We start from the raw sequence: 22,045 nt of genomic DNA, 5'->3' as shown, positions 1-22,045 counted from the left end.
TATTGTTAATGTTGATTTGGTTATATGTCAATATTTAGTATTTATCAGCTGTGCATAGTTGACAAGAGTGTGTGATATAGAAAATCACACGAGATGTTTTTGTATGTTAATATGATGAAATCAATAAGTACGTGATTTGATTAATTATACTCTTTCCTTCCTAAATTTATAGTAGTATTAGTTTTGTTACTTTTGTGTCTCTCCTTCAAAAGTATTGTATTTTATATTTTAGTAAAAATAATTATATATTAATACTAAAATATTATGATTATTATTATTTTTTATCTAAATTATAAATATACTATTACTCATAAGTAAAATCAAAGGGTAAAAATGTTTACAAATTGCAAAATTTTCTAGTGGTTTCATAAAATTGGGCGAAATTTCTCATATTTTCAAAACTGCTTCAAATAGTGGTTTCACTTTGTGTTTAATCTCCTCGGCTGTCTTTATTTAAGTTACATGCGCTCAAACTTCAAATGAATATTGGAATATTAATTTTTAAATTTTTAAAATTATAAATATATTTAATCTCAAAAGAACATTAAAAAAATTTGTAAAATTAGAGAAAAATAATTATTTTTGTTTACACTTACTGATTCTTGAAGTTAAATGATAAGAATAATGAATATATTTGTAATTTGAAGGATTTAGAAATGCATATTCGCATTTCGGGCGCATAAGTTAAATACAGTTAAGTAAGGACGGCCAATAGGGTAAAATGCATATTTTGTGAAACCACAAAGTAGTTTGACATGGTTTTGAAAGTACGAGGAGTGTTGCGCAATTTTGTAAAACCACAGGTATTTTGTACAATTTAGCTACTCAAGCAACGCAAAGTCGAGTATACCGGGATCATAGTTTGTTGTGACACCTCGATTCGCACGTCACGCAATGTCGGGTATATCGGGATTGTAGTTTGGCCCAATAATGTAACACTCCAACATGCAAGCCACGAACAAATCATTTGTTTGCGTTGGGAATATTATGGAATCGACATGCTTGAAGTGTCAGGGGTTTGAATTCATGATCTTGCGGTCTCAAATTCAAAACCCCTCCCCACCCGCCCATTCATGACATCATATATATGCGTATTTGCTCCCCACCCGCCCATTCATGACATCATATATATGCCCTCCCCACCCGCCCATTCATGACATCATATATATGCGTATTTGCTCCCCACTCGCCCATTCATGACATCATATATATATGCGTATTTGTGAATGCCTATTAACACACCAACTCTCAAGACTCAAATCTTTTATTTATATTTTCCTACTCTTTCGGATATATATATATTTTAAACGAATCGTATCAGTCATATAAAAAATAAATAATATTTTATATTGAATACTCAATTCGTCTTCAAACTATGTTTTTATTTGGATTGAGCACGAGATTTAAGAAATATTATATTTGTTTTGTTCCAAACACTCTGCAATATTTTCAAATTTAGAAACAATTAATGCTCACTCAGTCCAATTTCTATTGTCCTAAAGTATATTTGCACGATTTTTTAGGTAATTGTCTTTTTGTTATGAATTGACAAATTTGCCCTTAATTATACGGTAGAGATTAAAAATAATAAATAAATGAAGGGTAAAAAATGTAAAATTTGTGTTTAAAAAAAAAATAGGACAATAGTTGTTGGACATCTCAAATAGGAAAATAGGACATTAGTTTGTGGACGGAGGGAGTAATAGTTATATATATCTTAATATATACTTCATTTTATCTCATCATATCACTTAAATAAAAAAATAAATAATATTTTCCTCTTCAATTACATCACTTAATATCCAAATTATCTCAAATTATCATACTTAATACTTCCGTGTTTGGAATGGAAGGAGTATTATATTGATAGTTGATAAAAAAAACATGAATAGAAATTTTTTTTGCCTTTTCGAGTGTAAATTTTTTTTGCCTTTTCGAGTGTATTAATGTAAAAAGTAGTAACATTTGTGTAAAAGAAAATAATTTTACGATAATACAAGTGTTTTTTGGAAATGAGACTATTGTATTGAAACAGACAAAAATGGTAAAAAAAAAAAAAAAAAAAAAACTATAACGAAATGACTTTATTTTGGTGAGATAATAATGTATATATTAAATCATGTAAAAGGAAAAAAAGGTGGCAAATAACCCATAAATGATATGCTTAGTTTTTTTGTTTTTTTCCTTATTATTTATTTTTGAAATTTCTAACAGCCTTATTTTTTTTTTTTCAATTTTTTAATACTATATCCTATAAATAAATATATCAATATAACAACTATTTTATCTTAAAAAAGAATAATATTAAAAATAAATAAATAAAAAACTCTTGAGATCATACAAGAAGTTATATATATGTCGAGCTAATAATTACTATGCTTGACGTTTCTTTATTTATTTATTTTTTCTCTCCTAACTTCAATAAAAGATAAATAAATAACATAGAATTATATCCAAATTTTTGATTAATCGATTTAAATCTCAAGTTTTTTTTGTGAAAAATCAATCCAAACCCAATTTTGAACCAACTTGAAAATTTTGTATGATCATAAAGTTAAATTATATAACATCTTCTTTAATTTAGTAAAAATACATAAAATATTTTATATTTTATTTATTCCGTCATAAAATTTTCAGAAATATTCTCTTGACTATCTGGTTTTAATTAAAGATCCAAGGGGCTGTTTTGGTTCATGAATTTTTTTGGTGGAATTGGAATTTTACAGTAGGAATTATATGGGATGGGATTTATTATATTTAAGATTTGGAATCCCATATTATGTTTGGTTGGTAAAATGTGGTGGAATTTATATTTCGTGGATTTGGATGTTTTATATTCTAATGACATATTTCTCCTCAATTTTATTTATTTTGACAAATTAAACCTGTAATTCATTATTAATATAAATTGAAAAGATATCAATAATTTTATAGGATGACAATAGATTCGCGTAAACTCGAGACTTGACCGAGCCCGACCTATTTATTTGAAGTTGAGTCCAATTATTTGATTATTAGGCCTGGATCCGAATCATGATCAGGGTAATATAATAATAATATATCAACCATACATATCAAAAAAATAATTTCGAATAATATAATTATATTAAAAATATTTTTTGAGTTTAACGTATTCATTATTTTATTATAATATTTTTTTAATAAAATACATAAATTTTAATATACATTGGATTCGGTGCATGTGTAATTTTAAATTAAAATTTAAGAATTGTAAAAAAAATGGATTTTTTGGATCCATCAAATCTTACCAGGTATAGTCTCCGTCGGATCTAGTATAATTGGATCCAACTTGAATTTCGGATTTAACAATATATATTTGAGATGAATATCAGTTCCGACTGAACCCGACTTATGGTCGTCCCTATAATTTATAATTCAAATAAAATATTGTACAATAAAAAATAAATAAATTTAATCAAGTATATAATTCAAATAATAATTAATGTTAAAATTATTTAATTTTTTATATAAATATAATACTATTATTTTCTTTTATAAGAGGATATAAATGTAAAAATAAAAATTTCAACAATGGGATTTAAAAGTAATAGGGGTATCCCGTTACAAAAAAATCCCTTATTTATAGGATTTTAGACCCATTTTTCAAATCCCATCATTTTAAATTCCACTTTAACCAAACATGGATTTCACGGGATTTTAAAATCCAAATCCATGAATCCCATAAATCCTTGAACCAAACAGCGCCTAAATGATGTAATTTTATACAAATAAAATAATATAAAATATCTTAAATAATTTTTAATAAAATAAATAAATAATAATTGCTAATCTTTTATTTTATAATTTGTTGAGATAAATTATCTTTTTTTTACAAAAAAATATATATAAATAATTGATCAATTGTTTATTTATTTATATTAGTTTAAAAAATTATTTAAAAAATTTTATATTTCCTATTTATATAATTAGATCTTGAAATATCAATTTTGGACAAGTGTTTCACACAATAAATAAAGTCGTAGCGTGAATAAAGTAGAAAATACTTTAATATTGTGTAATATAAAGACAATGATATTTATATAATATATTGTAAATTGTACGAATATTTTTACTATTAGTACAAAATACATTACTAAAAAAGAAATGGATAAATTGGCATGCAAAAGACCAAAATAAAAAAATTTGATAAAGACACGAAGAAATATAATTTACAGTGATAATAATAAACCAACAAAAGAGCTAAATAGTAATTTGATCCTCTATACCCAATTTTCTCTATTCCTCTATTCTGCCCAATGAAATAGCGTCACATGGATGGTAGAGAACGGTAATAAAATTTATGTGTTTCTTTTTATCTATAATTCTATAGATAAAAATATATTTTTAATAAAATTTTATTTATAATTTTTCTATTTTAATTTTTATTATATTTCTATTTTACCATAAAAAAAATATATTACTATATTTTAAAAATATAATATTCAAAAATACTGTTTAAACACAATTTTAAAATAATATTTTATAGGAAATTTAATGAAAAAAATTTAAAATTTATGATTTAAATATTTGCTTTATTTATTAAAATATTTTCTTAAAAATAAAATAAAAAATAATATGAAATTTTAATTCAATTTATTTCTTATAGTTACTTTTTTAAAAAATAATTATTATTTAAATATAAAATATTATATCTAAAATAAAAATCAATATCAAATTCAAATAATATTTTTTAAAATGTTATGTAAATATTGAATCTAAATAGTAAGTGTCATGTCTTGAGAAAAATAATACTTTCTCCATCCCATGGGTTGGACACTGAAGAAGATATTATATTAGTAGTCGTATAATATGGATAAAAGATTTTTTTACCTGTGGTGTATTAGTGTAAAAATAATAGCAAATGTGTAATAAAAATAAAAAATAAAAAAAATAATTTTACTAGAATAGAATTATTTATGAAAATAAAATTATTGTTATATATTAAACTGATGATAGTAATTTTTACAATAAAATAATATAATAAAAATTGAAGGGAATAGACGGAATAGAAAATTGGGTATAGAGCATCAAATTACAATATTTTCAAGGGCAGGAAGAAGTGGATGGTTATTGAACACCATAGACTGACTTTGCCCAGAATCAACGAGAGCTACGCCTACCATAACCATGAGCTTGTGCTTTTGCTCAATGCTGAAACCTTCCTACCTCCATCGCCAACCTTGTTTCCTTTCTCCATGGACTGCCAACCCTAATCTCAAACCGATTCAGTGCTTCAATTTCCAAATTCGCGGCAAAGATTGTACTTTCAAGGCTACTGATGCGGATGGCGTGGGAATACTTTACTCAGACTACACCGTTGCTGAGCGGACACCTCTCGATGTCGACTCAAACACTCAGGAACTTGGCGCAGTCAATGGAGTCGCAGGTGCGGCGACCGAAGAATCTCTCGGAACAACGCAAACTCAGTTGAAAAAATCAGAAGGAAAGACACGAATTGCGGAGGAAAGTGATGAAGAAAATCGGTACAAGCTGCGAAATGGACGTGAGGTCTGTTTTTCTTGCCCAATTCTGGCTAGTACGTTTTTGTTTTCATTTTTTGATGTAGTAATTGGATATGTTTGGACTTCCATGTATCGCGACTTCATAGTTCAGTTCAATTTCTTGAAACAAGCTATTTGTGTGATTATGAATTTCAAAGTTCTACATAGAATTTTATATAGTTTTATATACATATATATATATGTATGTGTGTGCGCTTTTATGGATGAAGAATTCGATATAGGTGTTTGAAGAGAAAGCTTATTTAGTTGGTGTGGCAAGAAAAGGCGACACTGATGGAATCTTTGGTATAGAAGATTCTCTAAGCGAATTAGAGCAGCTAGCTGACACTGCTGGATTGGTTGTTGTTGGATCTACTTATCAAAAGTAAGTTGTATGATGTTATAATCTGTGGTTTGGTATTCTTGATGATGATGCATACTTTGGTTGACACTAATAATTCTGGTAATTATAAATTTCTGCAGGCTTGCAACACCGAACCCGAGGACATACATAGGATCGGGGAAGGTTGCAGAGATTAAGAGTGCTATACATGCATTTGGTGTCGAGACAGTGATTTTCGATGACGAGCTGTCACCAGGGTTGGTTCTTAAGTGCTTGATGAAGTTCTTATTATGCATGTGGATTGTTTACTAGGTTATATTTCATCCTTATCATTGAACAATTGATGAACTTGGGTTTTAATTGGAGTTTTATCTTTTCTTATTTTTGTTTAAAAGTCTTGATGTTGTGTTGGATTGTGCTTGTTATACTCTTGTTTTAACTTTTTCTATATATTCGAAGACAGGCAACTGCGAAACTTGGAGAAGACCTTTGGTGGCGATGTCAGGGTGTGTGACCGGACTGCCCTCATCCTCGATATTTTTAACCAGCGAGCAGCCACGCGTGAAGCTTCTTTACAGGTAATCCGATCTTTGAGGCAAAACTCTCAAGTCTACAAGTGTGCATCTTTTGGTGATTCTACTAAGAAAACAGTTACTTTCAGGTTACACTGGCTCAGATGGAATACCAATTGCCTCGGTTAACAAGAATGTGGACCCATCTCGAGCGCCAAGCTGGAGGGCAAGTGAAGGGTATGGGTGAGAAACAAATAGAAGTTGATAAGCGTATATTACGTGATCAGGTGTGTTGTTTGCTTTTTGACATTATTGTTATATCTTTACATGCCAATGGAAGCTCTAGTTTTCCGAGAATATGCCCTTTTCTTTTCTTCATCTTATAATGTTCTTTTTTGTGTCTTGCTACTTGCAAAGCATATTTTTGCTTGGTGTCTTGTTAATATAAATATTACATGGAAGTTTGCAACTAGATATTGCTGTAAGTGCACAGATCGTTTGTGATAATTTCAAAAATTGATGAAGTCGTGGTTGGATTAGGTGAATGAAAATTTTACAACACTGTTACTGCTAGTGAATTGTTTATTTTGAGCTAGCAAAGTTGAGAGAAAAACAGAATCGCAACTGCCGCACTTGTTAAGGCAAAATGAAGTAACTTTAAGAATTGAACTTGGTATAATCAAAACTGAAATTTATCAAAAGCGAAAGGTAAATGGCATGTAGTCTATATTGGATTCTGTAAAAATCAAATATCTATTACTATACTTGATTTACATTGTGATTTTTTGTTCCAGATTAGGCTAAATTACTCTCTTCCTTCACTGCCAGAACATTCTTGCTGTGTACTTTTAACTGTGTGAAGCATGTCCACAGATGCATTTTACTGCCTCTGTGTTTGACTCTTTTTTTTTTTTTTCTCTCTTTTATTGGCCCATTTTTTATATCCACTCTTTGGACTTCTCAGATTGCTGCTCTCAAGAAAGAGATAGAATCTGTTCGTAAGCATCGCAAGCAGTACCGAAACCGGCGAGTTGCTGTCCCAGTTCCTGTTGTATCTCTGGTAGGGGAGTAATTTTGTTTAATCAGATTTCAATGTGTGTCCAAAATGTAACTCAGCATTTAATGTTTCCCAAGCATCATAATTATTGTCTTACCCTAGTGATGTATTGCATTTCTCTTCAATTGATAGCTTGGCATCTCGATCATAACAACCCCTCATTAAAAAAAAAAAAAAAAACCCTCTATTGAGTATTGGATACCATATCTTACAATTATTATTTTGTTTACCTCAAATATATTTATGATCAATATGACTTTCAAACCCACAGGTTGGGTACACAAATGCTGGAAAGAGTACACTTTTAAATCGATTGACTGGAGCTAATGTTCATGCTGAGGATAAGCTATTTGCAACACTTGATCCCACTACAAGAAGGGTGCAGGTAAGCAAAATATCCCTACTTGAAATTTCCCTTGTTTAAATCCTGAATTTTTCACTTGTTTAAATCCTATTGCCAATGCATCATGTGATTTATCTGTGTTCTCTGGAAATTAGTAACCATGCCTGATGCTTTTTTGTCCTTTTGTATTATGATACAATACTTCTTGTCAACTATAATTAGATTAATATTTTAAAGTTGGATTTTCATTTATAATATACATTTTTTAGAAAGCTCTAATTTTTTGGCAATTTTGTTATTTTCTTTTTGCCCAGATGAAAAATAGGAAGGAGTTTCTTTTGACAGACACTGTAGGCTTCATTCAAAAGTTACCAACAACACTGGTACGAATGTTTCCCGTTGCCATTGTGTTTTTTTATTTTTTTTTTTATTTTTATTTTTCTGAATCTTCTGAATGTAGAATGTAATCACCTGACTTACTCTGGATTTGGTTTTTACAATACTAGGTAGCTGCTTTTAGGGCAACTCTAGAAGAGATATCCGAGTCGTCACTCTTGGTGCACGTGGTTGATATAAGGTATATGATAACATTTCAAGTGTGAGCACCAAATCATCACTCTGCTCATCATACATTTTCTAATTTAGCTTTTCTCTTTTAATCAGCCATCCTATGGCAGAACAACAAATTGAGGCTGTGAATAAAGTCCTTGCAGAACTCGACACGACATCAATTCCACAGTTGATTGTATGGAACAAGGTACTAAAAGATATTTGGTTTCATTTCCAGGGTTACAGCACTGGGATGAACTGTTGATGGTTGGCTCAGTTTCATATACAGTGAAGTTACCTTTATAGTTTCCATTTTTCTATTAGTAAGCTGCAAACACCGATCCATTAAAACAGTGTGAAAACCTGAGGCGACACGATTCTATTGTGCCATGTTAACCTCTTCAACTTCACATGGTTGTCTTAAATGTGCCATAACCTGTTAATACTTTGCAGAATTTGAATTATTTGCAACATTGGAAGAAAGTCATCAGCATTACGTAATCTGCTAATCCATATGCTAACAGTGACCTAGCTGCTCGACAATATTCAAATTGGACTATGTGTTATCGTATTCCTTGTTTATTTATTTTTTCCTTTAGTCATCCACTATTGAATCCTTTTATATTTTGTCTTTATATGCTTCTATTCACAGTAGATTGCAGCAAACTGTAGGTCCATAATAATCCCTTTTTAACAGCATGTAACATATTCACAGGTTGATAATGTAAAGCACCCAGAAAAAATCAAGTCAGTAGCTGAGGAAAACTCCGATGTCGTGTGTGTGTCTGCTTTAACTGGTGAGGGATTGGAGGATTTCTGCAATGCAGTTCAAGAAAAACTAAAGGTAATATCTGATCTTATTATATTTGAGTATTTGCCCTCCACTTATTTTGTCCGGTAAATTCACATTTTGTAATTCCTACACGGCAGGATATGATGGTATGGGTGGAAGCTCTGATTCCTTTTGAGAAAGGAGAACTCTTGAACACCATACATCATGTTGGCATGGTTGAAAAAACTGTAAGCAATTTTCTTACTGCTATGTTTATCGTGAGAGTCTTTGTGAGTTATTGAGGATTTATAATTGTATATGAAACATATATGCTTTCAAATTTTCCCTAATTTTATCAGACAATTTTCTCTGGAGATTTTAACAAAGAATGGATGCAATTCAAACTATTTATATACATTTTCCTAAACATTATCCTTAAACACGAGGAAATGGATCGGACATTTTTGTATCCAATGGTGTCGATGCAGTTTAAGTAAAGACCGGTTTGTTTGGTTGTGGTTTGAAATTGATTTGAAATGAAGTACTAGATTTGGATTTTGTGATATTTTGTGAGAAAATAATATATTTTTATTGAAAATCGTGCCAAGTGAATAGCATTGATGTCGGCTTAAAATCACAACCAAACACACCCCTAGCTTTGTCTATTCTAGTACAGTTTTAGAATTTTGAGGTCTTTTCCTTACTATACAGTTCAATGGCTCATTAATACATTATAGTATCGAAAACTGAAAATGTCTAATTATTTCATAGGAATACGTTGAGAGCGGAGCTTTGGTTAGAGCTCATGTCCCGCTCCGGATTGCAAGACTTCTCACTCCAATGAGACAAGTTTGCCATCCATAGCATGCTTGCAAAAGCTTTGTAAAGCTGAAAATGTTGTAAGAAGACTAAGATGTCCCTGTCCATGCTATTTCCGGTACTTAATGATACAGAGGCAAAATAAGGCAGCAATCATCACCCAACATTAACGATATCCCACTCTTTCCCAACAGATGCTAAAAAAATTGGTCTCGGGATAAAGGTACCAGAGCAATCTCTTCTCTATATTTAGCCAGTGCTTTTGTATATAGTAATCGTACAGCTCATCTCATTTGCCTTTTGAAACGATCGAAGAATGTGAATGTAATGATATGTTGTTAGCATATTTTTTTACACTGAATTTCTTGTGAAATATAGTCCCATCATCCCTACTACTTTTTTCTTACCTTTGTTTTTAAGTTTCTGTCAATATTCTCTTAGAATATCTTCATACATTCGAAAGTACAATCGATCGGCATCCCAGTTAGAATTCCCGACTACATACAGTTTTAGCTCGTCTTGAGGACAAGACAACATGCTATTCCAGGTTAGTTATTCTAATTTTTTACCGACAAGTGTGAATTTAGGACTACATAGGGAGAACACAGATAGTCTACCCTACTTCTTTAGGCAAGTTTAGCCACAAGGGAAGTAGTTTTTAATAAGGCAAAATGCCGAATTTGGATAAGTAGACTTATCAATGGAGCAGGTGAAACTAGACCAGAAACACTTACCCAAATTTCAAAACTGTGACCTAAATGGTCACCAAATATCTATGAAAAGCATGTTCTCTTATGTAAATCAAATGGGATTTGGTACATGGCAGATTAGTTGGTCTCGATTTCTTTCGCGCTATATATAAATCATTACCTCAGTGGCTTCACAGGTAAGAAATTTTTCTGAGTAGGAAAAATTTACTAACACTTGTTTGATACATGGCTTTTGTTAAGCTCTTTTCCAGCTTATTGCTTGTTGCTGTACTTTCTTGGTACCGTTTGGAAGCTTTCCCGGGCTCGGGCCTCGACCCGGAATTCTACCAGTTCTCTTGCCCACAGGCTAATGAAATTGTCATGACTGTATTGGAAAATGCCATTGTTAAAGATCCTAGAATTGCTGCTTCTTTGCTCAGGCTTCACTTCCACGACTGTTTTGCGCTGGTACGTTGTTTGTGACGTGTTTGTTTGTATAATTACGTTATCTGCTGTTCTGATTGTTCGCCTTTACAGGGATGCGATGCGTCTGTGCTGCTGGATGACAGCAAAAATGTCGTAAGTGAGAAAAACTCGAAGCCGAACAAGAATTCCCTCCGGGGATTCGAAGTGATCGACGAAATCAAGGCAAAGATGGAGCAAGTCTGCCCTCACACTGTTTCTTGCGCCGACATTGTCGCGCTTGCTGCCCGCGACTCCACTGTTTTAGTAAGCAAAGATCGACATAATATTATATATATATTTTTTGTTCTTGAGGTCACCTATCATAGTATTATTATCGATTTTACTCACGGAATTACTTACGAAATTTGTTCCGGGAGTAAATTACCTCACAAGACAAATTCCGTGTGCAAATTACTCACGGTCAGAAATTCATAAGTAATTTACTCACGGAATTATTCATGAATTTTGCTAATGAGAAATTACTAACTGACAAAATACTCACGGACGAAATTTTGTATCTAATTCTGTGAGTCGGCTTAACTTCAAAGTTCTGGTGCGTTACTGTATTTGTCGTAAACTTGCTGTAAAATCGCTAAATTGATTGCCGTGCAGAGCGGCGGACCGCACTGGGAAGTGCCGTTAGGTCGACGGGACTCGACAAAAGCCAGCCTGAGCGAATCGAATCGAAACATTCCCGCTCCGAATTCGACGATCCAAACACTCATCGCAAAGTTCAGTCGCCAGGGCCTCGACGAACAAGACCTCGTCGCACTATCTGGTACGATCACTTCTTTCTACAATCATCGTATAAAACTCACATCCCTCGACGTGTCTGAACTTAACATCGAAAGATAATATCCTCGTTTCCAGGCGCGCACACCATAGGTTTGGCGAGATGCGCGACGTTCAGACAAAGATTATACAACCAGAACGGGAAGAACCAACCGGACGTGACCCTCGAAAGAAATTACTACAACGACCTCAAAAGTTCGTGTCCTAAAGTCGGCGGCGACAACAATGTTTCGCCCCTCGATGTTTCGTCGCCCGTCAGATTCGACAACACGTACTTTAAACTGTTGCTGTCGGGCAAAGGGCTGCTGAGTTCCGACGAGGTTTTGTTCGCTGGAAACGAGCAAAAAGCCGCGGAACTTGTAAGAACCTATGCTGACGATGAGGATCGATTCTTCCATCAATTTGCGGATTCTATGATCAAGATGGGGAAGATTAATGTTCTTACAGGGTCCAAAGGTGAGATCAGGAAGAACTGCCGTAGGCTTAACTGAAAAAACTGTATCAGTGATTTGTCTGTTTGAATTATGTTTGTTTTTGTTTTTATTTTGTCAGACTTTTGTTTGAGATGTTAGTGTCTTGTGTTTCTGAAATCACGTGTATTGTTGTATAAGATTATCTTCAATCAACTCTTTCTTTTTTCTATATATATATATATATTAGAACCCGCTTTTGCGCGGTATACCGCGCGACTATTCTGTAATGCAATCTGTTACGCACAAAAAATAATAATAAAAATAAGGGTAGCAGGATCTTAGAGGAAGTTATGCACGAAGTCAGGTGGAAAAGAAGTAAATTTTGCGTTCAGGTCGGTTGGTCCGCTGTGGGATAGTCAAGTCGGTTGGTCCTCGGTAGGTTCGGCAAGTGGGAAGGTCTGCGGTCGGATAGTCAGGTCGGTTGGTTAGGGGGTCGGATGGTCCATAGGTCGGAAAGTTTGTAGGTCGGACGGTTTGCGGTTGTATAGTGAGGTCGGTCGGTTGGCGGGTCGGATGGTCTATATATCGGAAAGTCTGAAAGTCGGTTGGTAAGCATGTTGGACAGGCAGGTCGGTTAGTTAGCAATCGGGTAAGCGGGTCAGATGGGATGGGATCTGATAAGCAAGTCGGTTGGTACGTAGTCAGAACAAGATAAGTCGGGTGCCCACTAAGTGAACAGTAGTTTGGTCTCTTAGTGGGGGCGGCGAAGGAGTCTTTTTTTTGTCTTTTGGTCCTATTTTCGGATTTTACCTTTTGTTTGTTGAAAAAATACATTAACACTTATGTACCTTACAGTGTTTAGAGATTCATAATATAATTAATCAAATTTAAGGATATTTCCATATCTTTGAATTTTATTTTTTGTTTGTTGAAAAAATACATCAACACAATCGAATTATGAATTTATAGTAATAAGAAATTTGATAAATATATGTAGCCGATAGATATTCAAAATGTTGTATGTACACATCGGATAGTAATATTACAAAAAGGTAGGTAGTTTAGTAGTTGGATGTAGTACAAAACAAAAGATGTTGTAGAAAAGCTTGACAACTATTTTTTGGATTCTTTCGGTGGAGCGACAGAATTCTTGACCGTTGATGCTTGATCCTTTGATTTCTGATCATTGATAGATTCCAACTCATTGAACAGTGGAAGCAAGTTCTTTGCATATTTACCTAAATAATGTTTTTTGTATAAGTATAGTTGAAACTATGAAATTGGACTTATGTTTATTATTTTATATTGTTAGGATGATATATTGTTGTTCTTACCAGGAACAGATGATTCTAAGGTAGCAGTTGTGCAGGTTGCCTTCTCCTGCATTTCAGGTGTTATCCCAGTGTGTTTGGGTACAATAGGGTAGTTATTTGACAATGTTTCTTCGGCATCAATTTCCTTATCTGTACATGAATTTTATTTGTTATATAAAATGAGTGGTATATGATTACACCCTATGATAGTCATAGTTGTTTTCATGATAATGTAATGTACCTTTGTTTTCTTTGGAAGCAGACATAAGTGTGTAAGTATGTGTTTCTGTTTGGGATGGTGCGGCGGCCTTTTTCTTTATGTGAAAGAGGTATGATTGGTTTTCAAGTTCTTGATTGCGCAGATTGCATAGTGAAATGATTTCCTGTGTAATATATATATATAATGAGACAGTATAGTACTTTGATGAAATATTTAAAGTTTTACCTGTTGTCCTAGTTCATTTGACTCTGGTATGTCAAAGTTCAGAATTTGTTGCGCTATATTGTCATAAGCAACGCAGGTAATTGATCCTGTCTGATCAACAATCTGTAAGCGCAGAATTGACCTGTTTGTATATATGTACTGTTACGTGTATATAAATATATATCAAATTTTAAATGTGTAAAAAGTAGAATAAGTAGTCTTTCTTACTTTTGCTCTGACGATTGGACAGATTTGCACCTTAAACAAAAAAACTGCCGTGCTGTTGGTGCTGGAGTTGATGTGTAACACTTATCGCAGGCGTTGTAGTGGAGTTGCACTTTCTTATCCACTTTGATTGACAAACATCCCTTGATTTTGTACTCACCTTGCTATATCAGGCAAGTTTTTGATTACTTTATTATGTTTTATTTGTATATATACAAATATACATTATAAATAACTCACGCGAGTAGATTGTGACATGGTTGCAATTGTTGAGAGAGTTACTACAGCTAGCGGGCTTCCTTCGGCTGTGTTGAAGTATGGTTTTTTTATTACGAGTTCATCAATGCATACCTTATTATTGAGTTTCCTGTGATGTAAAGTGTTTTGAATTAAAATGAAATTTGTAATTGATTTTCAATGGGAGTGTAGTGTTGTGATATGAAAAATATAAAATATTGATTTGATATAGAAAAGAATACCAGCTCAATAGATTGTCAGCTTCAGGATATGGAGGATCAACAATAAAATTTGCCATGGAAATTGCAGACAACGAAATTCCTTCACATACGAATATAGAATCAAATGAAGTGAAATGGTCATTAGGTGGACTACGATACAAGTATTGACAATAATTTATATGTGTTCAGTCAAATACGGTTGATGCATAAACTACCTGCATATAGTGTTGCTTTCAGGTGGAGGGCCGCAATGATAGGTCTTTCCTTCACAATGGATGTGAAGTATTTTCCTTCAGCGTCCACCAATTCATTCCATAAGGTCAGTCTTGTCGGTAGCATCTATTATGATGAAAATTAATGGAGAAAACTGTGTGAAGAACATATGCTACTTTAATTTGGTAAATTTAGTGTACTATTAAAAGATGTCGAATAGAAATGGAAGCTGATAAAAATTTAGTATATTTATTTAAAAATATAGTTGACAGGCATAATTATTGACATAACTTCTTTTAGAAGAAATAAATTGTGATTAAAGATGAATACATACACTGATGTGAAAAAGGTGATAAAAATATAATGATACCAAAATAACTGTACTTGAATCTATGCTTACTCCTCAGTTACGATTACAATCTCTTGAACACGATCTCCTATAATGTTGGAAGAGGTCGGTTGTTGACGTTTGTTTCTTTGCTTTTGTTCTGCAACATCTATCAGTACACCGACCACATCTGTTTGATATGTATCATATATTAGGTATAAATGCAAAAATATGGACAAGCAAATGAATTAAAGCATAAACATAATAGGAGTTATACCGATGTACTCATTTGTTGCTAGGCAATCAACAATGCATGAGAGCTTTTTGAAAGATGGCTTTCCAGTTAGAGAAGATATGGGATCAGATTCAACAGGGACGATGCTGCAGTGTTTGTTGAGATAGAGCTGGATTTGAGAGTTGAAGTTTGGTAGATCCGTCTTGTACTCTTTGCCTTGTTTAGCAAATATCTCGTAGGTCTTAAAGAGTTTTAAACAATGATCATATGCTTCCATGTCCGCAGAAAAGGCACACGTCATGAGTTTGGTGCCCTACAAAATAAGTAAATAAGATAGTTAACCCCAAAAAAACTAATTAGTAATGTAGAAAATTAATGTATCAATTTTCTTCTACTATAAAATAACTAATAGTAAATTATAAGCATAGTAAATATGATTAATTTTAAATTTTATTCCATATTAAATAAAGTATATTAAATGTAAAATTTAGATAGTAGTACATAAATTCAATCAATTATTTTTATAAGCAGGATTGTTTGAATACCTGTGTGTCAACAAAGACGTATCGTCTGTAGGGCTTTCCACTGGTCTTGGCTGTTCTGATAGCGGACATCTCTACGAGTAACGCACGGACTGTCCAGTTTCTATTTTCCATGGTTAAATCAGTTATGGGTGTTATGTGGTTGGCCATTGGCTTGTAGTGATTAGCAGTAAGGAGAATTGATGGAAGAGTGATGAAATGTGTGAAAAAGAAAAGCTAAGGAAGAATGTAGCACGTATTGAAAGTGAATCTTGTCTTTATAATTAAATGGATGTTGTTGGCGTGTTGCTTTGTTAGAGTGGTTGCTGTGTTAGAGTGGTAACTTTTATGTAAGAAGTGATAGAAGTTAGTGAGTGACACGTTTTTTCATGTAAGAAGTGATAGAGGTTAGTGAGTGGCAGGCTCTATGTGTTTATTTTTGTCAGGTAGATTGGCTCTGGTAGATATAGTTACGTATGTAGATTAACTTTGTAGCTGAATTCAAGGTAAGGGATGTGATTGCAGTTAGTATTTTTGTAAATTGTGTGTTTATTTAAATAGTTGGTTGTATGAGAGTCTGTTTTTTTGGGTATTCATTATCATAAATGCATTACTTTTTTTCTATTTGAACCATTATTATTATTATTATTATTCTTGTTGGGCGGAAAAAATAATAATAATAATAATTAATAACCGTAGTACGGTTTTGGATGGGTCTGAATATAAGCTAAACGGCTCAGAGGTCTGTTGAAAGAGGAAGTCTGGTGAAGATGGAGATGGAATGTTACGCAGTCGGATAGGCAAGTCAGTTGGTTTGGAGTCTGACAAAAGGAAGTTGGTCCGTTGGTCTGTAGTTTGACGAACACAAATGGACTATTTTTAGTTGAAGAGGAAGTATTAATTAAAGATGTAATATAAGGCTAACTCTACAGTTCCAAATTAATGCATTCTGAATTTCTACTCTTTCTTTTTATTTTTAAAAATATATATATATATTTTATCAATTATTATTTTATTCATCCAAATTCCAAGGGACATGTCACCTAATAACTCATTAAACTCCATTGGGACAAAATTTAATCATCTTCTATTTTATTTATTTTTTAAAGAAAAATAAAAGTAAATCAATTAAAAGTTTCTTTCTCCCCTTTAAACAAACATCATGGCTATGTAAAATAAAATACTAATATTATTAATTAATCCCATCAATCAACAATCACCAAATTAACATTCTTCAACTATAGTTAATTATGTACTTCTAGAATATATTAATTAGGGCATAACTTAGGCATGCATTGGGCCCACATATTCAAATATATTAAATTCAAGTACCATACAATTAATAAATATATATAAATATGTATACTATGAACAGTGATTGTAAACTTGTGACCGTAAAGTAATAAGTTCAAATGTCGATACTTTCAGACTGGGAATTCCTACATTATATATATATATATTAATATGAGGGGAAACATTAAGGAAAGATAAATATAATATTCGTTTAAATAAGTATTCTAGTTTTTAAGTTAGGTGAATATATTTGTATTACAAGGAGAGAAGCGCCCGTAAAGCAGTTTTTAGATCGGCCCATTTGAGTTCTGACTTTATGGCCCGACGACGTTGGTATGCTTCTTGGTATCTCTGGACGAGTCTCGTTTGAATCGCTGCCTGAAGTTGGTCGCAAAGACTGGCTTGGTTAAGGCAATGTGTTTCAACCAGACGACTTCCCTCTTGTATGCTATCATCTATGGCTTCCAATCGTTCTTGAAGTCGTCGTAGTTCTTCAGTCTTTTGAGCGATTTCAGTAGCTAATGTTTGTCTCTCCTGCCGGAGCTCGTCTAGTCGGGCCCTAGTCTCGCTAAGATCTTGGTTAGCCTTCTTCAAATCTGCTTCGATATTATTAGGATCTGCTGCCGGACGAGAGGAGGTCGCTTCGGATAATGGGGGTCGGATCAGAGGAAGTTCAGCTTGAGGTTCAGTGATCCTGGCCATCATCCGATCGAGAACTGGTGAAGCTCCCGACTCCAGGGCAGGTTGAACCAATAGGGATATTGCGACTTGGACTAACGCCGAAAGGTCAGCCAGTTCTAAGTCGGCAAAGTCCAAATTGGCGCATCGTTCCACAATGGTTCTGACGTGTGTCGGGAGATTTATTCGGGTCAAAATGTTCATCTCCTGAGCAGCCTGAACCAGAATGAGATTAGCAAGCTAAAAGACATGGCAAAATTGTTTAAGGAATAACGGCGGAAGGTTACTTGATCCAGGGCAGCTGTAGTCTCGGAAGGGGCCATAAGTTGGAAATTTGAGGGGTTGACTGGTCGGGTAATCGGACCAGCAACTGATTCATCCCCTGGTGGAAGTTGTTGGGCGGCTGCTAAATCCATACCCTGAACAGAAGATAAAAGTTTTCGTCACCGTTGGATGGGCAAAAATAAAATCCGAAAATGGATGAGAAAGGGTACCAACCGGATTCAGCGGGGCAAAATTAACAGAAGCTTCACCCGATCTTGAGGAGGAAATTTCCTCTACTTCATCGGGTGGTTGGACTGGTTCGGGTTGGACTGGTTCGGGACCAACAATAGAAACCTCATCAACTTGCTGAACAAGCGGGTCGGGTAAAGCCACGACCTGGTCGGGGTCGGGCACTACCACATCTTCAATAGGAGCCTGGACCAAATATGTTTTAGGTATCATAAGTTTTATCAGGAGGATGTTGTTGAAGGAAGGTTTAGCGCTTACTTGTTGAGGTTCCGCAACTTGGTCGGGGAGGACAACAAGTTGGTCGGGCATCACCGCAACGATATCCGACGTTGCGGGGGGAGGTACCCTGCCCATCGATTCGCCTGGTCGGTGTGCCTACAATAAAAGGTTCGAAGTTGTTGTTTAAAATTAATATATTTTGTTGGTCTTTAAGGAATGTCAGAAACTATCTTTTACCTCTGATTGTCTGTGGGTCGGTTGTGTGGTAATCGGGACTATGGCTAGTCGATCGGTGGTCCGGACCATAGATGATTGTTCTATGATCGGGACGGCTGTCGATCGGGATGAAGATAAATTGATGGGAACTTGTGGTTCGGGCGATTGTTGGTGGGTCGGTTGAGACGTGGTAGGGCCAGTGGTCGGGAGCATTGAAGGATCTTCTGAAATAGACATATTAGAGTTACAAACGGGCAGCATGAAAATAACATAAGGAAAGGAACAAAAACTTACCAAATTGTTGCCTTAGATACTTTGGCATCCCGCTAGTATCTATTGGCAGAGAAGCCAGATATTCCTCGATGGCCTGCCTATCGATAGCAGGAGTGGCCTTTGCTTTTTGTCTTTTTGCTCCCGACCCACCTGCCGTAGGGTCTGGCCTTTTCCTTCCTCTGACTGCCAGTCGGGCGGAGCCAAGAGCCAGAGCTGGGGGTGGGGCAAGTCTCCCGACCAATTGGTCAGTCGAAGGGGCAAGTAAAGACCAGGTGGTCGACCACCAGGAAGGGAAATCTTCGGTTGTCGAAGGTTTTGGGCAGAACGGGAGATATGAATTCGAGGTGATGTAGGTGGTGAGTTGAGAAATATAGGTCGGGATGAGTTCGGGAATCACCAGACCCTCGGGGCTTTGAAATATGAGGTGAGGACTGGCTAATGGCCCTGGTATGCCCTGGCAGCAACCAAATTGCCTCGACAAAAATTGAGGTTGGTAATTGTAAGTGAAAAATGTTCTACGATTCTTCTTGTCCGACCTTCTGCTAGAAAACAAAGATCGGGGTTTTATTGCGGCGTCCCAGGAAAAAATAAAGGTCGGGTGAGGGAGAGGATCTGGGCGAGTTAAAGGATAGGTAGGGTCGGGATAAAGGAAGAAAAGATCGGTCGAATATTGTATTAAGGTTGTATATACAAAAAACCGGGAATTGTTCCGATCTTCGGTCAAAATTTGGGTTATTATAGAGTCGGAGGATTTTAGACAGGAAGAGTTCGGGGTTAATCTGGCTAAGGCATAGCCAATAGACCTATAAGGGTTAGGAGAAATTGGGAGGCGACCAAAAAATGCAGAGGGGAAGTATAGACGGAACCACAGTTCCAGGAACCAAAATGGTCCTGAGGCTGCAGTATCCGCCTTTTTGATATCTGTAAGACGGGAACTTACTCGGGATAAACCTTCAAAGAGGTTGGCTAGAAATAAGGTCCCTAAAGAACAGAAATGACCACATGCTAGATAAATGGCTAGGTCAATATGAGTTGAAAGGACAAGTTTAGAAGGGGAGAGAATGATATATCTGTGAAAGATAAGAAGAAAGAAATGTAAGCTCAACATTCAAACTTTGTGTATATCAAAGAGGTTTAAAAATGGGGAAGAAAATATACCTGCAGAGCCAGAAGAGGAGGAAAGCAGTATGTTCCAACTCGGAAACAGGGGTATCCTCCTTACCCTGATATTTATTGACAAAGTATGTCCACCCTCTTTCTCTTTTAGGCAGTTTGGCCAGAGCCCAACCTTGATGGTTGGGGGGAAGTTCTTGATTCCCGAGAGAAACCAGAACGGGGTCCTCTCCAGTGATCGGCAAATGTGCGATCACTGCTACATCCATTAGGGTTGGACCCATTGGACCTGAAGGGAGGAAAAAGGCACCTGTTTGCGAATGCCAAAAAGCCGCCATGGCCATCAAAACCTTGTCATGGAGGTAAAGGGGTTGCGTCGAAAGGAGAATAGCTTTATCGATCCCTTGGGCTTTCCATTGATTTTCAAAATGTGGAAGGAGCCTCGCGTACCATTTCCGGTAAGCATCTTTTGGGTCGGTCAAGTGAGTCTTGATGCTATCTAGAAGGCGTTCCGGTTTGAACGCTTCATTGTTCACGGTAATGGGAGAAACTTGAACAATGACTGAAGTCATACGCTCAGCATCGGGAGTGGTAGTGCAGTAAGGGCGGATTGTAGGGGTAAGAACTTTGGAAGATACAAGGGGTATTGAGGGTTCGGTTCCGTCAAAAGGGAGTGCAAGAACGTATTGGTTAGCCATTTACGCGAGGGTAAGGAAAGGTTGAAGGAGAAAACGAAGGAGGGAGTTATACGAGTGCAGAAAGGGTTTCAGAATTGTGAATGTGTAAGTTTGAGAAGTTGAAGTGGGGTTTAACATAAACCCTTTGATTTGACGCAGCGCAGTGCAATGATCATATTGTAACCCTAAAACGTCACGTCTTCCGTAGTTCGAGGAGTGACGTTTCGGCGGGAGGAGGCAATTTGTTGAGCAGAAAATAATGGATAGGTTTTAGGAAATGGGCCTGGCAAGATTAGGTCATCCGAAATGTCCAATGGGCTTTTGAAAGTCCGAATATAATTTGCAGTAACCAGGTTGGATGAGTTTTGAATTTGTCCAAAACCGGTCGTGTGAATCCCCTAGGTCCGGCGAATGAGGAGATTGGACTCGCTCGGGACCAAATAGTTCGCACGTCTAAATCGGACGTAATCAGGTCGGAATCCGAGGGTCAGATTGAAGAAAGTAGGACGGTTGATAAGATTGGACCTGGTCAGGACCAAATAGATTGGATATAGAAGTCGGACTTAGTCGGGACAAATTCCAAATGGTCGGTCATAGGAAGGTTAGGTATTCAAAAATAGTTATCCTATAGGTCGGGTAAAATGCAATTTCTGGCAGTAGGGGGTAGTTTCGACTGGTGAGCGGTTTTTAAAATCGGACGTGACGTGATGGTTCTCGTATGTGTCGATAGAAGAGGATTTTTTGGGGAGTTAATAGCGGTTATGGTAACCGACCGGATAGCGGTTCGAACCGTATCTTCAAGGGGTTATTTAAATATTCTGTACGGTAAGGAGAGGGCATCTTCAAACGACATCAAATTCAAGAGAATTGCTTTTGGGGATCACCACTTTATTTTCCAGTCTATAGTTTTAATTTTTCTTATTTTATTTATGTATCCTACAGTGTTTAGAGATTCCTAATCTCAGGCAGTAATTATATCAAATTCGAAGATAACTTCCTATTTTCGGATTTTATTTTTTATTGTTAAAAAAAAAACGCATCAACAGGTATATTAAATAATATAACTGTTG

The 22,045-nt window shown here is 35.2% G+C and overlaps 4 protein-coding genes across 5 annotated transcripts; 2 read left to right on the top strand and 2 right to left on the bottom strand.

Moving 5' to 3' along the window:
- The first annotated feature begins 5,045 nt into the window (after positions 1–5,045).
- Positions 5,046–10,312, top strand: LOC127264325 (uncharacterized). 2 transcript variants are annotated; one of them, XR_007841659.1, is made up of 14 exons: positions 5,046–5,529; positions 5,765–5,907; positions 6,006–6,122; positions 6,329–6,443; positions 6,527–6,664; positions 7,342–7,437; positions 7,706–7,819; positions 8,092–8,160; positions 8,284–8,354; positions 8,441–8,534; positions 9,042–9,170; positions 9,257–9,346; positions 9,870–10,035; positions 10,112–10,312. XR_007841659.1 is itself a non-coding variant. In XM_051293801.1 (13 exons), the coding sequence occupies exons 1-13, from the start codon at positions 5,149–5,151 to the stop codon at positions 9,960–9,962; spliced, it is 1,650 nt and encodes a 549-aa protein (XP_051149758.1). In that variant the 5' UTR covers positions 5,047–5,148; the 3' UTR covers positions 9,963–10,312. The 2 variants fall into 2 exon arrangements, 1 of the variants encoding a protein (XP_051149758.1); XM_051293801.1 differs by having other exon boundaries at positions 5,047–5,529; positions 9,870–10,312.
- A 526-nt stretch (positions 10,313–10,838) lies between these two features.
- LOC127264327 (peroxidase 9-like) lies at positions 10,839–12,542 on the top strand. Its single transcript, XM_051293802.1, has 4 exons — positions 10,839–11,074; positions 11,144–11,335; positions 11,684–11,849; positions 11,942–12,542. The coding sequence occupies exons 1-4, from the start codon at positions 10,853–10,855 to the stop codon at positions 12,352–12,354; spliced, it is 993 nt and encodes a 330-aa protein (XP_051149759.1). The 5' UTR covers positions 10,839–10,852; the 3' UTR covers positions 12,355–12,542.
- Positions 12,543–13,375: 833 nt separating this feature from the next.
- On the bottom strand, positions 13,376–16,499 carry LOC127264478 (replication protein A 70 kDa DNA-binding subunit D-like). Its single transcript, XM_051294028.1, has 11 exons — positions 16,018–16,499; positions 15,515–15,785; positions 15,310–15,427; positions 14,912–15,035; positions 14,718–14,796; positions 14,590–14,605; positions 14,242–14,402; positions 14,035–14,155; positions 13,831–13,972; positions 13,611–13,739; positions 13,376–13,514 (listed from the first exon to the last, which is right to left on the bottom strand). Exons 4-11 carry the CDS (start codon positions 15,033–15,035, stop codon positions 13,390–13,392), a joined length of 897 nt encoding a protein of 298 aa, XP_051149985.1. The 5' UTR covers positions 15,310–15,427; positions 15,515–15,785; positions 16,018–16,499; the 3' UTR covers positions 13,376–13,389.
- A 1,042-nt stretch (positions 16,500–17,541) lies between these two features.
- Positions 17,542–18,802, bottom strand: LOC127264349 (uncharacterized). The gene is made up of 3 exons (XM_051293830.1): positions 18,736–18,802; positions 18,252–18,663; positions 17,542–18,180 (listed from the first exon to the last, which is right to left on the bottom strand). The coding sequence occupies exons 2-3, from the start codon at positions 18,378–18,380 to the stop codon at positions 17,542–17,544; spliced, it is 768 nt and encodes a 255-aa protein (XP_051149787.1). The 5' UTR covers positions 18,381–18,663; positions 18,736–18,802.
- Between the last annotated feature and the right edge of the window lie 3,243 nt (positions 18,803–22,045).

Source organism: Andrographis paniculata, unplaced genomic scaffold (genome assembly GCF_009805555.1).
Source record: "Andrographis paniculata isolate CXL003 unplaced genomic scaffold, ASM980555v1 Contig70END, whole genome shotgun sequence".
Lineage (NCBI taxonomy): Eukaryota > Viridiplantae > Streptophyta > Magnoliopsida > Lamiales > Acanthaceae > Andrographis > Andrographis paniculata.
Note: the sequence above shows the minus strand (reverse complement) of the source record. Positions and strands in the feature narration are given on the sequence as shown.

Excerpts from the sequence above, each read along its gene's own strand:
- LOC127264325 (XM_051293801.1), top strand. The coding sequence starts at position 5,149 with ATGAGCTTGTGCTTTTGCTCAATGCTGAAACCTTCCTACCTCCATCGC. Across the intron at positions 5,530-5,764 it reads AGCTGCGAAATGGACGTGAG|GTGTTTGAAGAGAAAGCTTA; the intron begins GTCTGTTTTTCT and ends AATTCGATATAG. Across the intron at positions 6,444-6,526 it reads CGCGTGAAGCTTCTTTACAG|GTTACACTGGCTCAGATGGA; the intron begins GTAATCCGATCT and ends AGTTACTTTCAG.
- LOC127264327 (XM_051293802.1), top strand. The coding sequence starts at position 10,853 with ATGGCTTTTGTTAAGCTCTTTTCCAGCTTATTGCTTGTTGCTGTACTT. Across the intron at positions 11,336-11,683 it reads CCCGCGACTCCACTGTTTTA|AGCGGCGGACCGCACTGGGA; the intron begins GTAAGCAAAGAT and ends ATTGCCGTGCAG. Across the intron at positions 11,850-11,941 it reads AGACCTCGTCGCACTATCTG|GCGCGCACACCATAGGTTTG; the intron begins GTACGATCACTT and ends CCTCGTTTCCAG.
- LOC127264478 (XM_051294028.1), bottom strand. The coding sequence starts at position 15,035 with ATGCTACCGACAAGACTGACCTTATGGAATGAATTGGTGGACGCTGAA. Across the intron at positions 13,973-14,034 it reads CAAATGAACTAGGACAACAG|GAAATCATTTCACTATGCAA; the intron begins GTAAAACTTTAA and ends TATATTACACAG. Across the intron at positions 13,740-13,830 it reads TGCTTCCAAAGAAAACAAAG|ATAAGGAAATTGATGCCGAA; the intron begins GTACATTACATT and ends ATTCATGTACAG.
- LOC127264349 (XM_051293830.1), bottom strand. The coding sequence starts at position 18,380 with ATGGATTTAGCAGCCGCCCAACAACTTCCACCAGGGGATGAATCAGTT. Across the intron at positions 18,181-18,251 it reads CTACAGCTGCCCTGGATCAA|GCTGCTCAGGAGATGAACAT; the intron begins GTAACCTTCCGC and ends ATTCTGGTTCAG.